We start from the raw sequence: 16,102 nt of genomic DNA, 5'->3' as shown, positions 1-16,102 counted from the left end.
CCTACGAGGCAGCGACGCTCTTCTTCCTCTTCGTCCTCTTAAGGTATGGCCCATACCCACATGGGGGGATTGGCCAAGGTGTAGTTGCATAAACAAGGAAATTTCAATAGGAGATTACGACAAAATTTTAGCACCAAGAGTGAATTAACTAGCCTTCTTCTTTCTTTCTGAATTAACTCCTTTCCGAGGCAACAACAACAACTCCCATTAAGTAATGACAACGTGTATCATGCCATTTTTTTTTTGCTGTGTCGTTGCGGCGTGAGGGGGCTAATTTTTGTTTAAAACGACCAGACTGGTTGTCCTGTTGTATAAGACTTCTCTCTCAGTACGCTGTTAATCGTTGTTGAAAGCAAAAAAAAAAAAAGACGGAGGCAAGAGGAGCCGTTCCACGGATGGACGAATGGAAGAAGAGGATAGCAAGGCGAAGAGGAAGTGTGCAGGGATAGGCCTTGCCATATTACTTGAGGAGAAGAAGAAGAAGAAGAAGAAGAAGGCCGTTCCAGAGTGCCATATTACTTGAGGAGAAGAAGAAGAAGAAGAAGAACGGTACCAGGAGCAGCAGCAGCAGCAGTAGTAGCGGCGACGTCGACAAGTGCAGACCGCCGTTGGAGCGAGCCGTGGTGGTGTCCCCCCAGGTACGGGCTATGCAGCACGAGGCAGACCCGCGGGGCGACTCTCGAGAGCGTCCGACGGTCGCCTCGGCCTTCGTGGAGCGCTGCGCCTACTCGGCGCCCCCGTTCTCCCTGGTGCCCGTCAAGGGGATCGCCGTCAAGGACTTCGTGCCCGTGCACGTGGGAGCGGCGGGAGGAAGCCCAGGTTCGACCTCTGACTTTGCCGTTTCTACCGAGAGATAGAAGAGGGATGTGTTTAGGGAAAGCTTTAATTTATGTCGCTGTGTCCACGCTCACGAAACAATTTCATAACTGCAGGCATTGAGAAGGGAGCTTCATGACCCTGATGAGGACTGAGCTTCAGCGCACTATGTAATAAGTGAGCTTTAGGCCACTACTATGGCAGCTTCAGGGCACTGATAAGGGAGATTAAGTGCCCTAATAAGGGCTCTTGATGACACAGCTAGGGGAGCTTTTAAGCACACTCATAGGGAGCTTTAGGACACTGATAAGGGCGCTTGAGGACACAAATATGAGAGCTTTTAATGCACGCACAGAGCTTTAGGACACTGATAAGGGAATCTGTGGACTCTTATTAGGGGACCATAGCTGGACTTTAGCTCCTTCATCAGAAAACATTGAGTGAGATAGATTTAGGATACTTCGAGTGCGCTAGGAGTCGCATGTGGATGTGGGGCAGATGGGTCAATTAAATCGCACGCTGTTAACCGTGATCTAATGGAGCCTCATAGTTGCTTTAGGTTGGATTCGGCTAGTGGAGGTTGCCATCAAAAGTCAGCATGCCTTTTTTGAAAAAGCAGTAGAAAGTCCGTTCTCTGTTACAGGAGACTCTCGGGCAGATCAATTTCCCGCACTCTGGAAGGCTGACACCGCCTGCTGCATTTCATAAATCACACTCACACATTCAGCAGCCGCTGTGCACCTCGCCCACACTTTTTACTCCACCCTTGAACATATTCACCCGCATAGCATATCTCAAGAGACCTGCGCAGAGCATTCAACTTGTGCTTACCCGCAGCTTATACTTTGGCCTGATCAGTGAATTTATGGTCTACTATTAACCAATGCATGGTATAAACGCACGTAGGAGAGTATGTAACTGTTGAGTCTTGCCAGTGCCCGTGCATACATGTGCATGCTAACGAAAAGCCTTTGGATTGAGGACATCGCCGCGGTATGTGGATAGGAAAATGAAGAGGGTGTCAATAAGAGAAACAAAGCAGCGGGTGTCAGAGCCACAACTCGCGTTAATGATACCCCATTGAAAATCAGGGGGAGGAAATGTACCTGAGCAGAACATGTGATCAGCACAACATATATTAACGGCAGTTTGTTAAATCAACAGAATGGACTCCATGCGAACGAAAAAAAAAAGAAAACGAGGCAGGTGGCGGCAGAGAAATAGGCGTTGAAAACAAATTTGGAAAATTTGCTGGGATGTGTGTAGGGGTTGGACTTTCTGGTCTAAACAAAAAAAAAACGATAAAAGTACTCTTCATTAAGTTTTAAAAATTCGGTTCTAACCGAAAAAGGTCACTAGTATCGTTATGCATGCTTTGGCTGGCTGGCTACTGAGTATGAGTTACTCTCAGTGAAAGGAACAGGCGAGCAAGGTACGGAAGCCAGAGGCGCGGTAAGGCGGTGTTACCGTTGGATTAAGTGGCGCACTGCAATTATAGCGCGTCTTGGGGCATTGCTGATCTACACACCTCGGCAGACCGGGAAGCTTCGCCGCATCGCCAAATGTCGTCTGCTTGAATAGCGCCTCTTCTTCCCTGTCACCTACCGCATAGGGCAGAGTAACTGCGTAGGTTTTAGAAATCGACACAGCGGTGGCCCAATGGTTGAGGATCCGCCTCGCATGCGGGAGGTGCGGGGCTCGATCCCCAGTAACGCCGGGTGCCCGCCGGTGATACAACGGGTACAAGCTTTCCCCCGGTCCGGTGCTCGGCTTATTTAGGGTGAAATGCTTGGGAAATCGGTCTTAGACCCCACCTTGAGAAGTCGAAAATGCCTTGTGCCATGGCGCTCTTTGGCCATAGATGCCCTTGCGCCATAAAACTCGATAATAATCATCAGAAATCGGCGAGCTTAAAGGGGTCGAATGTGTAAAACTTGACGGTAAAGCATGCGAAGTCCTTTCGGGCTAGCATTTGAAATGAAGATGTAATCACCGATTAAAATCGCGAAGGCCTTCGAGCTTCTCCGCAGTGCAAAGCGCCAAGTTGGTGGGCGCATCATGACGTCATCAATCGCACCGGTACATTTTCAACGCATAAACTCTTCCTTTCAAGTGAAAACAACCAACGCTACCGAAGGCAAGCGACGCTGAGCGTTCTTTGGCAGCATCCAACGAGACACGGCAGGGTGTGGTTGATGGCAGCAGAAATTTGAAAGCTTAGCTCCTTGATGGTACTTCAAGCTTCTCCGCACTCCTCTGGTGCTGTGAGAAGAAGCCTAATATTTAATCGTCGATTACGTCCTTATTTTAAATGCTAGCTCAAAAACACTTAACGTGCTTTACCTGCAGCCTGTATAGATTAGAATCCTTGAATATCGCGGAATTCTTAAAAAGTTGTGCAGTTGCCCTATAAGCTCCGCCTTAAGGGTACGACGTTATAGGGTACGACGGGTTAATTAATGCCCATATGTGCGGAACTGGTCATTCTCTAATTTACATTGATAGCTAGCTCGCTGGCAGTCCTCCTGCCACTCTTGGTGCTGTACTGCAGCAGGTAAGCTATGCGCCACTGCGCCGGCAGGTGGGTGTTTAAAACACAGAGGCACTGGTGGGCCTTGTGAGACCCAGGTTGCTCATCCCGAGCAACCTCTTGCTACCAGGCATTAATTTAACTGCCCCCTCCACTGGGCTGGTATTGATACGTCACACAGTCACGTGACCAAAGTTGCCCACCTGCTACCTAGGTTGCTTCTCAGGGAATTTTTCGCGGACGCCGCCGCCGACGATGACGACGACCACGCCGGGTCTTCTGCTGAAAGGGACTTCCGAACTCTGTCACATTAAAACTCGGTTCTGAAATAAACGCCGAAAAAACTCGGCCCAATTTTCAAAACAAAACCCGAAAGGCCCACCTCCTATATATATAAGAGGCTGCGGCTTGCGCACGGTAAGTCTCGGTGGACTGTGTCGGATGGTGATGCTAACGGATGATGCCGATGGTAAATGACTGCCTCGAAGTGCTTCTTCGCTCCTTTATCCGTGCGCGCTTGCTTATCTCGTCCTTCCGATGGGACATAACGAGTAGCACGAATCGTCATCTCCGTTAAGGAGCAATGGATGCTTCCGCCATTGCAGTAGTGGTTTTGTCTACAGACAACAGCGCCTCACGCTGAACCTTTGCCCCTCGTACGCAGCAGGTAAGAAGGCCGGCGGGAGGAGCTCGCTCACCAAGGTGAAGAAGGCGTGCTGCTTCGAGCCCGGCGTGGCCGACACGCCTACTGTGCGGCGCAGCTCCCCTGAGTTCCGTCGGCCCCTTCGCGAAGACAACGACCAGTCGAGCTCGGTCCTCACCCGCTACTTGCAGTTCCCCAGCGACGGCAGCATCCTCACCGAGTCCAGCGCCTTTCCGGAGCGCTCCCGCCAGGTGAAACCCGCTCGTCAAGGCCTCTCCGGCGGATGGATCTAAACAGATTAACACTGCGCAACAGAACGAGGACAGGATAGAAGAAACACAGGACGGGAGCTGTGTTAATCTGTTTCGTAGAAAATATGAAGCAACTAGCCCACACCAGAATCCTCTTAGGATGGATCTAACTTGCCGAAACTACACTGCACGACAGGATCCATACTGGGCACGCCGTAGAGTAGGAGGGCTACGGGTGAACTTTCACCAACTTCGGTTTTGTTTAATTCAATACCTACTCAACTACAGACCTGCAGGTGGCGGGGTCCTGTGGAGCTGAGTGCGCCAACCTTCGTTAGCTTTCTGGCCTTCGAGAACAATCGGTTGCCCTGTTCGTCTGCTATTATCGTCATTCTTCGTCTGCTAGTTCGTGCGTGCTGTTTAAGTAGATATACATCGTCTCTTTTTGCTCCCTTAAGATCAGCAATAAAAACAACCATAATGTCGAGTTTTTCCCTTCTAGGAGAGGAAAAAATGGCGTCTACTCTTTCGCCCGCTTTCTTTTCGTCGCCAACACCGCACCTAGCATACATAGATAAGGCGATGATTACTTGGATAAATGATAAAAAAATGTCCTCTTTGAACTATACTGATGGAGGAGGCCGTTTTCCCAGTAGATATAAGCGTCACAACGTCGGTAATGGGTAATGTTCCTGTCCTACCGTCTAAAGGCATGAACTAGGGCATGCGCGCTTTAACAGTGCTAACTGTGGAGGTCTGTGCGTGCGTAGGTTTAGGTCTGGTTTAACGTGCATCTGAAACCCACGTCGGCACTTCTTTTCCATCGAAATGCGGCTGCCACTTTTCTCGCGTATTTTACCCACGCACACTCGGTCAAATGGTGCGTGGTATGTTTCTACATTTGTTCGCTCTCCCTTCATTCACTCGCTGCACCTATTCCCTCCTGGCGTGGTACACGTCTTCTACCGGTGAAACATGTAGTTACCACCCTTTTCCTTTTTTTAATAACCTTGACCACCTGGATGACATTTAGCACAAATGGTCTCAGAGTTAACCCGTGAACTGTATGCTGCAAAAAAAAAAGTCAAACGAGGGATGAACTGCAATAACATACACCTGCGCTCAACCACAGATTTTCATCGGAAACCCGAACAGTTTTCTCATGTCTTCGTATAGTTCAGGGTTAGGACCATTGCTAGAGCAGGAGTCGCTATAGTTGGATACAACTCAAGAACGAAGCGGCTTTTCTCCTTCAAAGGACTCCCTTTCCAGCCAATGGCGTCGGCCGATTCTCATGAGCCTAGCGCTAGCGTGCACTGCAGGGAGCGGTGTGACAATGCAGGGAGGAAACCATTCCTTTTCATCTGCCACTCCCTGTATTGTCACACTAGCATGTTCATGAGAATCGGCCGACGCCACTGGCTGGAAGGGAGGTCCCTTTACGTGGAAAAGCCGCTTCGTTCTTGAGTTGCATCCGACTACAGGACAGCTCTGCTCTATCCACTGAGCTAGCGCAAGCACGGCTAGCGCAAATGACAGAGTGAGGCTGACGAACCGATATTTAAGTATACAAGCAGGAGATGTGTTAGTTCATTGTTCATAGTAAAACCCAGTAGCTTCCAAACGAAAGAGGCACTACAGCTATCAATTTACCATGCAAGCTCCGAGACGGCAAATTATTCTTCCTCTAGTCGTCGCTTCGAAGCGCATTTTTGTGCCCTGTAGTCGAGCAAGATTTCTGAAATGACAAAACACCATTTCAAATGCGGCATGCACACACATGATGATGACGCCCTGCTCCCTTAGACGCCTATTGTCCATGCAAGCAGTATTCGCTTTATTTCGTTCAGTATCCAATGGGCTACGAATAAACAAAGTGTTCAAAGAAATACACTAGGTGGTCAACTAAGAAATAAAAAACACGCCAATTATCTTCATGACGAACGGATTCACCCAATACTGAACACTACAGAAGAAAGAAATAGGCATTTGAAATGACGCAACTGAACTTGTACAGTCTTTGTCAAAAGTTTAAAGCCCAGGGGGTTGCTTTTAAGCTTGCAGTGGGAATCCTGTAGCATTCGTGGAAGTCCCACGCATCGGATGGGGCAGGACCAAAAATATTGTTACCTTCAGGAGATTTGGAACGCTGGGGATGCATTGTGAGCAAAACAGTGTGGCCCAGAACCAAATCCCCTGGGCTCTAAAATTCTTACAAGGGTTATACTTAGGGTAATTGCCCAATGTGGGGTTGTGCTCAGGTTAGAGGTAATTATCAATAGTATCTCTCTAAGAGCAGCCATGCGGTTATTAGGGACATTTAGAATAGGGTCACCCTATTCTAAAATAGTGTATTAAAGGAAAGATGCGCAGTTTTCTGAGAATCTCTGTCCAGGCCAGGCAGTGGTCCTGGATTTCTAGCCGCGGGCAGGGAAGATATTCTCTTCAACTGCCTGCCAAAATTATGGGAAAGTTAATTTTGTAACTTATTGGTGTGCTGCTTGCGCTCAAGTTGATGATAATGAGAAATTGCTCCCTTAATCATAACTATAAACTATAAAAGTGACGTCACATGACGTCAAACTGTAAATTCAGAGCCACTTTGGCTGTCCATTAAACAGGCCGACAACGCACAAACGGGGACGACTGAACAAAGTACACTTATTCTGTCCTCCAGTTCTGCGCTCGTGTGCGCAGTGAACCAAGTTTATCGAAGTACCCAGCTCCGCGTACCATGATGTTAAACTTTTCCAAAACAAAATCAAATCAGACCACTTAATGGCGCCGGCGCAGATGCTGGCGGGGGCCCACGGTCCGTCCGCTCCACCGCCGGGCCGAACCGTGCTACGGCGCTCCAAGCTGCGGGTCCAGCGGTCGGCCATGTCCGAGCTGTGGAAGAGGCCGTTGCACCAGCGTAGCCTGCTGTCCGTAGGAGTGGACGCCCACACGCGGTCTGAGCCGCCGGCGCGCAGAATGGCGCCCGGAAGGGAAGACGACGAGCTCGCCTCCGCTGACGGCACGCTGGGGCCTCGGCGCAGTCGCTTCCTGCGAGACGACATCCAGCCCTGCACATCGTTCGTTGGCATCTCGTCTTCCACCGCAGACCACTACTGCTGCAGGTACACGTACGCAAGGAAACAGAGTACGTGTACCCGCGCTACTCGTACCCGAGAGCCGAGCATGTGGTACGAATGCGAGACGCTTCCTGTCACTGAAGCTTTCGCCGTACCCTACTCATATTCCGTGGCACGTGGAATACATCCTCCTTGGTCCGCTTAATGGAAGTGGGACGAGCAGCTGTTCCGTGCTCACGCTGCAGCAGCAGGAGAGCATTGCTATCGAGGTGCACCGTAAAGGAACGGACGGGCGTTATTGGTTGACAGGATTGAACAACGCACAATAGACGAGGAAACAAGAAACGACGAGACACACGAGCGCCGATTAACAACAGTCTATTTCGAACCAATACGAACATGACCAAACTGCCACGTTAGATATTGGTTGAAATAGAGTTTTGCGCGGATTTAATTAATGTGTTCAGCTTTAATGAACCACCACGCCTGAAAAAAAAAAAAAAACAGTGCTATATGAGGATCCTATATTTGCATAACTCTCGGCTTTTGTCAGGTGGTGCGTTTAGCCGCCTCACGTTTCGGATAGAGCTTGAAAGGGGTTTAGTTCAAGTGCAGAACGCTTCTGAGATTTCAAATGTATTATGTAAAATGGCAGTGAGCATAGGCATGGCTTATTGGCGAAGGATAATCACATGGAGTGAAACAAGGGTAAATGGTAAACACTTATGGTAAGAAAACAGCGCTAAAGGACAGGGCAGGAAGTACACAGGCCAATAGCAGCGCTGGTGTTCGTGGTGCTAGCCAGTGTGTTTTCAGTCTTCCGTCTTTCCACTCAGTTTTGTTATAACATAAGGACTTGTTTTTTTTTGTTTTTGTTTTTTGCGTATGGCCGTCGCTACTTTCCAGCGCTGCTGTACGAAATGCAGACTGCGACGCATGACATAATGCGCGAACAGCCATGGTCAGAAGTCCTCAGGCTGGATGATGTGGGGTTAGGAGCCACATGCATTGTGGTCTTTATACGACAGTATTTGAAGTTTCAAATTTCTCGTCATTGAAAGATAAATTTCAATGCTCACTCCTCCTAACATTTCCATATTATGTATCGTAAGCGCCCGACTGGACGGTTCAATAGTGGAACCCCGTGTCCCTGAAAATTTCGACCGAGGCTGTACGCTCCGCGCAGTTGATGTAGTCCCAGAGAGCCGGTTAATCCTTCTATACGTTGCTTGTTAAAAAAAAAAAAGGCGTGCCCTTTTCATCGACACAATACGGTAGCGCGCTCTAAGAGCGGTACAGATGATCGCGCCATCTGTTCGCTGAGGTTGAAATCGAGGCAAACAAGAAGCGAGCGCTGCCAACGTTACGCGGCGCTAGTTGGAGGACTCGGCTCACGGTCACGTGAGGAAGCCACAGAGCGGCATATTCTAATACCCAGTTTGCACGTGTTTCGGCGCTTGTCGTGTTCTCCTCTGTCGGCAAAATCTTAGCCTTTGCTACATTTTTCTTCTCACTACATTTTGCTACATTAGCCTTTGCACGCCTTCCTGTACCGAAAAAAATCGCTCGAAGAAATCGCTGCCTGGTCCCGAATAACATGGGTTAGGAGCCCATTAATTACACTGTGCCTGCAGACTGCTGGCATTTATTCCGAGCCCATTGTTTTTTCACAGTACGTGAAGCCCATTACAGAAAGGGCACGCAGCCCATATTGAATATTTGTGTAACTTGATCAATTATTCAACGCCCTTTTCTAAATATAGCCCGTTCTCTTGAGTTTTTAAAATCTATTGTAACCCTAATTCTATCAAAAACAACACTGACAAAACTTTTGCGCGCCTCACAGCATACACAACCTCCTACCGTTATCGTAGTCTTAATATCTATGCGATAGAGATGCATAATGCTCGTTTTTATTTTTTTCTCGTGAGGCCTTAACGCTGCAGCGTATACGTCCGATTCCCAGGCGCATTTCTTACCGTTTAAATTTTCCAAAATACTTGCCTTTCAGTAGTTTCTTACTTAGAAACATATTCGAATGAAATTTGCTTTCAGGGCTTGTTTTTCCGGTGACATACTTTCAGCACAACCTACATGGACTCCTATTATGAAACAGACGATCTCATTTCAGCTATTGGGCATGCTTTGCGTATTTACGCGGATTAGAGTATGTATGCTTTGAAATGTTTAAAAATCTATATTAGGTATAAAAGTGCACGTATACTTATTATGCCACCTATTCCATTGGATCTTGAGTCTTGTCTTTCGAAAAAAATTTGTTGCCTGTGCTTTTAAGATTCATTTTACAGCTGAACCTCGTTTTAACAAAGTCTAAGGGGGCCCGCGATAGCTTCGTTTCAGCTGTAAGTCACCTTGACCGCATCAGTCGCATATCAGCGGGCTTTCTGTCAATGTGGAGACCGAGGACGGCATAGCTGGCGTTTACTGTGTCGCCAATCTGTGCAGAGGTATCCTTCAACACGCGGACTGCGCGCCCCCTACGCGGCGGAGTATCGGCACCACACCAACTGAACATGCCAGTCTCGCCAACACGCACACGTTTACTCCCGTGATGCCTAGATAACTAGCCTTGATGGAATAATGCTGTCAAGGACAGTGTGAGGCTTGTCCAGAAAATTTAACGCCGTACGTAGCGCGGTGGCGACGATTCCGTCGCGAGTTCCCGTTTTTTTTTTTTGCTTTCCTGCATGACTCAGAAACACGCCGGCAATAATACTTCATTACATGACAGATGTGTCTTGTGGAGAACGATTACACCAGACTGAGGGCTATACAGGGAAAAAAAAAAAAAAAACATTTGATAATTTGAAACAGGCCCTCTCAACTGCTTCGAATGCAAATTATATCAGCTTATTTCTTGTTCCTTTCACACCGTGGGCTGCGGCGTCAGTGACTGCTTCTTCGCCGCTGAAGATTATAAACGGCGTGCTCGCAGCTTCGTCAACGTCCTTCTTTAGCTGACACTTCGTTTCCGAAGCAACCGCTTTATGTCCGCGTTGTGCTCACGGACATCGTCGTTGTCGTCAGGCTCACCAAAGACTGTCAGGCGGCTAAAACGCGCACTATGCCGCAATTAAGAACTAATCTACACACGATATCTCAAAAGTGCAGCGCGCTTGTGACGGTCCAGGAGCAGCGAGCGGTTTGGAGAATGGGGGATCTTCAGTGATCTTGACAGCTCTATCGAGGCGCAGCGGGCCGAGTGCATCGCGCTGCTTGACATCGTTCAGCGGGTTACATACTGAGGTTTTAGCGAAGGTGGGCGCGCCGACGTCAAATTTTTGTCGCGCCGAGCCGACGAATCGTCCGGAGAAAAGTGCAATGTGGGCCTCGCCTGAAAAGTTTTGCGCATGTTTTGTGCGGTGCTCGACAGAGGCGGCAAACTATGCGCGGGGATTTCAGACTGCTGCATCGAATGGCTACGGAACTGCTGCGCACAGTTACAAATCGACCCTATTCATTCTCACAATGGGGGGAGGGGGAGAGGGGTTAAGGAGGCTCTTTCGTGGCAACCCTGTTTCCCGGCAGGCATCATATTGTTGCGAAGGTCGAAAATAAAATTTCCTTGCGAGACAGCGCTTGTATTGTGTGCTTTTTTTTCGTCCTTTGTCCTTCTTCGCTTTGTGTGTATGCTCCCAAAAATGATAGAAAGTATCAAAGCTCTAAGTGAGGGGCAGATTATCAGCAAAAGCAGGTGTTCCCATTTCTCTAAGCCGAGCGCCGGCAACTGCTTGTGGACTAAAAGGTGGCGTACCAAGTGCCCCCCCCCCCCCCCCCGTCCCCTTCCTCCCAAATTAGTGCTGGTGGGGGTGGAGAGTTTCCCATTTACACTACCTTGTTTCCCAGAAGCCATGACTAGCTGGAGGGTGCCAACATAAATTTTGCGCCCTCTCTATGCCTAGGGGTGGACTACATGATTACACCGCTCATGTCACCACGACGCGACTAGACCGCCACGGCTATTTGCACAGGCACACCGCTAAAGTGAAGTTACATGGATATTAAGGATTGTAAGGTTTCTGACGACAGCCCGTCTGGTTCAGCTGCGTAGTTGGCCCGGGACACCTGCAACCGGGGTCACTGCACGGCGATAGGCATCTTGGTTCCCACGGCCTGTCCCCGCTTGGGTTATTGGACTCGAGACGGAGGACTCTGCTGACGTTTGTAAACAACATTGTTCCCGGAAGATCGACCGCGCGGTACAGAGGCAGTTAGCGACCGCCAAAACTGAGCAGGGGTGGCTCACCCCTTCAACTGTGCCTGCTCGCCGGCGCCTCGCCCATTCGGACTTCCCGGAAGGCGTGTTCGGCTTGACAGCGTGAGAACTGTCGTTCGGACGCGAAAACAACGCTCTCTCTGGTGGGGGAGATGGTCCAGCGGCACCCCCTCTCTCCGGCGAGACATGCGACGGGGGCGTGTCCCAATGTGAAGTGGTGTGTGTGTACGACAACGCAAGTTAGGCCACGCCCAACCTGGCGAAGACTTCCTCGAACCTGGGGAATCCTAGGGAACGGATCCTTTTTTAAACCGGACGACGAGTGCCGTGAGAAGGAATCCTCGATCATCCTCAGATCTTCTCAGATCCTCCGACCTTCCCCCATCACCCTCCAATGGGTTCCAAAATCTTGTAAATAATGTAAAATAAACCCCCTGTACAGTTTCCTTCATAACCAAGTCCGACAACGTCATTCGGAGAAGGGACCTGCGGCGCTGAAAGAGTCAGCTCACTCAAGGACCCCTCATCTCTAACAGGATACTCAGCTCGAAATTGCCAATGACGTTCGCTTGGGGTTCGCTATATCCGATAGCAGTTCGCTATATCCCGTATTGGCTTCGTAAAAATGAGATATCAAATACATAGTATTCTTCGAGAGTTTACAAGAGGATAGCTATTTTTTCGTTATATACATTAATTCATTACTAGCCGTATCGTTACAGCGAGGTTTGACTGCATTTTGTACCCTGCATTTTATACGGAACCTTTTGTACCCATGCTTTTGTCGACGTGCCCCTTATGATAGCCACCATGAAACTTTCGTATCTTCACAATTAACGTGCACGTGCATTATGACCATGTATCTACTTCTTTGGGCAGTAACTGCAGCCAGAAGTTATTTGGAACAAAGAACGTATTCTTACATGCTACAGCAGCATGCACTTCGCGCTGCATTAACATTAAAAATGTCCTGTATTTTTCCCGGTTAGTACGTTCCCAAAGAACACGATTTCCCGGCTATTACGATTAGAATTCTGACGAACTGGGGTCGTATGATGCGTTTATTGACCAAGCGCACATGTGCAAGCATACACGGTGGCCGAACGTGCAGCGGCAGTCACCCGCCTCACGGGGGCTTCTCTGCAGTGCTCAGTTAGAAGGAGTCGAGATACCAACAACAAAATTTAAAACTGCGCGTTAGCATTCGAGAGAACCGTTTTTGAGGGGAGGCGACATGAAGAGGAGAAATGCAGAGGATTCTTCGTGGTGCATATAGGAAAGGCGGCGAAGTGTCTATGAACTACAGCGATGCACTTACGAGCTGCCTGGATGGGGGAAATGCAGCATAAAAAGCAGATATGCTGCGACAGTCAGGTGCCGCGGTCGCTTCTTTGCTGTACTTTTATGCAATGGGGCAAAGCATTAAAAAAATGACGCGAAAAAGACTTCGGGCATTTTCGACATTGCGAAATTATTCCGGAGCCCTCCACTACGGCACCTAATTCTTCCTTTCTTCTTTCACTCCCTCTCTTATCCCTTCCCTTACGGCGCGGTTCAGGTGTCCAACGATATATGAGACAGATACTGCGCCATTTCCTTTCCCCAAAAACCAATTATTATTATTATTATTTCGACATTGCCGTCGACGGACTGGATGCGTTGTGAAGTTCCTTCCGCGCTTAAGACAGCGCAAACGCGGAGTGAATTCTGCAAGCACTAGAAAATGATCAGTTCATACTTTACGGCAAGAAATACTAATCGACATTTTTATGAAGTGAAATTGTCAATAAATGTCTGTGTGCCTCACTCAGCAGGTAAATTTTCAAAATTATGTGGTTTGGGAACATTTACCTGGGTTATATGTATTTTTGCAATTTAAAAAAAAAACTTGTTAGCAAGGTTTTACTGTACACGTGCCTGAGTGCCGTCGCTTGCCCATGATGGTTCTAAAGCACGGAGCCGTCATACTCTTTAGCAGAAATTCCCCTTCATAGCAAGCGAACACACGACTAGGTAAAGTTCAAAGTTGCCGGCGGTGAGAATTAAAGAAGGGTTGCGGCGCTCTGTAACGTGAAATGCAATTGAAATGCAAAAGTGACTGACTGCGACGTCATGTCAATCGGTGGACGCCATTGTCTGGAGGGTCTTCTTCGTGGGTTAGCCGTCTCTGGAATCGCTGGTCGTTATAGTCAGATACAACTTATGAACTCAGCGGTTTTTCCCTGTCAAAGGGCCACCTTCCAGCCAATGGTGTCGGCCGATTCTCAAGACCCTGCTAGTGTGACAAAGCTGGGAACGGTAGATGAAAGGGGATAATTCCTTCCCTCTATGGTCCTGGACAGACCTCTCTCTCCATTGTGGCGCCGCTCTCTGCATTGTCACGCCAGCAGGGTCATGAGAATCGGCCGACGCCACTGGCTGGAAGGGGGTCCTTTGACGGGGAAAAGCAGCAGCGTTCTTGAGTTGGAATTTGTAGCCCAAAGCGCGTAGCTTTCGTGCACAAAGGAGGCACGAGTGTCCGGCCGGCGCAGGGACCGTGCCTCGAGCAGCCGCACGCCGGAGGTGGGCGTCGGGGGCGGCTCGTCGTCTGCGCGGCCGGAGCCCTCGTCCTCCGAGAGCCGGCGCTGCCCTCTGGCCGAGCAGCGGCTGCGGCCCAGCGCCTGCCGCCAGCAGAAGCGGCGCCGCGTGCGAGTCAGCTCCTCCTCGCGCTCCGACTACTACGAGGACGACCTGCTCATCGCCCGGCTGGAGGACCACGCCGCCTGCGCTAAGCTCTCCCTCTCCGAGCTCAGGGGCCCCGCGGGAAAGCTGCGCACCAGCGACATGTTCGTCGGAGGTGCGTCACTATACTATGCATGCCACTCACGAAAGAACCTCTCGGGGGAGCGTCACGTCACAGTGCTGAAGGCCAGGAATTGATTTGAATTGAACTGGCTCTTGGGGAAAGGAAATGACGCAGTATCTGTCTCAAATATCGGCGGACATAAGAACCGCACCGTAAGGGAAGGGATAAAGGAGGGACTGAGAGTACAAAGGAAGAAAGTGGTGCCGTAGTAGTGGAGGGCCCCGGAATAATTTCGACCGCCTGGGGATCTTTAACATGCACTGAAATCGTCCAGGAACGAGAATTGAAATGGAGAAAGTTGGCCCCACGTGATGACGCCTAGTCGGTTTCATTCGCGAGGGACGAGTCCTAGATCTCACGAGGCGCCGATTCTGGCAGAGCCCGAGAGAGTGAAAGAGGAGAAAAGAGAGAGAGGAAAGAGAACAGCTTCAAAGGGACGCAGAAGACAATTCCGTACAATTTTTGTACTTGGTAAAGACCGGTTCTCTGTCCCTTTCTGAGTACGTTGATGTTTGTCCGGCAGAAAAAAAAAACGCATTCATTGCCGAGAAAATTGCATATAACAATTTTACTGGTTTAACAATAAGTTCATTTTACTGGTCGGCGTCTCTGTTTTGTCAAACAATTTTCCCGCCACTCGAGTATGAGAGGAATTCCGTGGAGTGGTGTGTATCAGTTTCAAAGCCACGCAAAATGCGCAGGAACGAATAACTACAGGAAATAACCGTTAGACAATGTACGGCACAAAGACGTCAACGGGAAAATGTCGCTGTACAGAAAATCCCTGCGCCGATGTTCCAGATCAACGCATTGCGGAAAGCCGTTATACAATGCTCTCAGATATGGGTCTTATAGCCAGTAACAGATTAAGTACAGCATAAAGCCGGTCGCTATCCTCTGCTGTTCTCCCGAGTGGTGCTGTAGAGTTTGCATGTGAATGTGTGCGCCATGTGATCTGTCCATGTATATGTACCGCATGACCTTCACGTGTGCACCACACGCAGGTGGGCGGCGCTGCAGGTCTGCGGACGTGGCCGAGCTGGCGCGCAACGTGGTCATCTGGGTTCTGGTGCTGAGCGGCACGGCGACCATCATGTTCGGAGCGGTGGGCACCATCGTGTTGCGCACCGGGTCCGTCATGTTCCTCAGCTCGGCCCTCGGCTCGGCGCTCACCACCGTGGGCGTCCTGATGGCCATCTACTGCACGGACGCCTCGTCGGACCGTGGCCTGCAGCGCATGATCAACCACAAGTACAACTACACCTGACTGGCAAAGAAGCTCCCCGCTCTTTTGCTGCTGCAGAGTGCATAACCGGCCGGCCCCTTTCCCCCTCCACTTTCCTCCTCACTGATTCTCCACTTACTCTCAAGAGGCAGCATGAAGCGCGATGCCTGCTTATATACTGACTCTGGCAATGGTGTGGGACTAAATGGACCCCATCGCCGTGTATGCAACAAAATGCACTGCACAATAAAGACACCGCGCCGTGTCCAGAGTCCAACTCCACGCACACCTTATAGCACCGTCTCATACGCAGCACGCCAACAATCATCATCATCATTAGCACCAGCAGCAGCAGCAGCCCGGATGCGCCCACTGCAGGGCAAAGGCTTATCCCATGTCTCTCCAACTAACCCTGTCCTTTGCCAGCACCATCCACCCTTTGCCTGCGATCTTCTTAATCTCATCCGCCCATCTAACCTTC

At 49.7% G+C, this 16,102-nt stretch overlaps 1 protein-coding gene across 2 annotated transcripts; it reads left to right on the top strand.

Annotated features, from left to right (window-relative positions):
* The first annotated feature begins 550 nt into the window (after positions 1–550).
* On the top strand, positions 551–15,874 carry LOC144123361 (uncharacterized). 2 transcript variants are annotated; one of them, XM_077656205.1, is made up of 5 exons: positions 551–819; positions 4,014–4,240; positions 7,034–7,359; positions 14,083–14,387; positions 15,401–15,874. In XM_077656205.1, exons 1-5 carry the CDS (start codon positions 648–650, stop codon positions 15,661–15,663), a joined length of 1,293 nt encoding a protein of 430 aa, XP_077512331.1. In that variant the 5' UTR covers positions 551–647; the 3' UTR covers positions 15,664–15,874. The 2 variants fall into 2 exon arrangements, with proteins under 2 accessions (XP_077512331.1, XP_077512330.1); XM_077656204.1 differs by having other exon boundaries at positions 4,011–4,240.
* The last annotated feature ends 228 nt before the right edge of the window (positions 15,875–16,102 follow it).

The sequence above is a fragment of the Amblyomma americanum genome, chromosome 3 (genome assembly GCF_052857255.1).
Source record: "Amblyomma americanum isolate KBUSLIRL-KWMA chromosome 3, ASM5285725v1, whole genome shotgun sequence".
NCBI lineage: Eukaryota > Metazoa > Arthropoda > Arachnida > Ixodida > Ixodidae > Amblyomma > Amblyomma americanum.
The sequence above is the reverse complement of the archived record's forward strand: the minus strand, read 5'-3'. Positions and strand labels throughout refer to the sequence as shown.

What these genes read in the sequence shown, in the direction of transcription:
- LOC144123361 (XM_077656204.1), top strand. Translation starts at nt 648, where the DNA reads ATGCAGCACGAGGCAGACCCGCGGGGCGACTCTCGAGAGCGTCCGACG. An exon ending in TTCCGGAGCGCTCCCGCCAG is followed by an intron (nt 4,241 to 7,033) that starts GTGAAACCCGCT and finishes GCGCCGGCGCAG; the next exon opens with ATGCTGGCGGGGGCCCACGG. An exon ending in CAGCGACATGTTCGTCGGAG is followed by an intron (nt 14,388 to 15,400) that starts GTGCGTCACTAT and finishes CACCACACGCAG; the next exon opens with GTGGGCGGCGCTGCAGGTCT.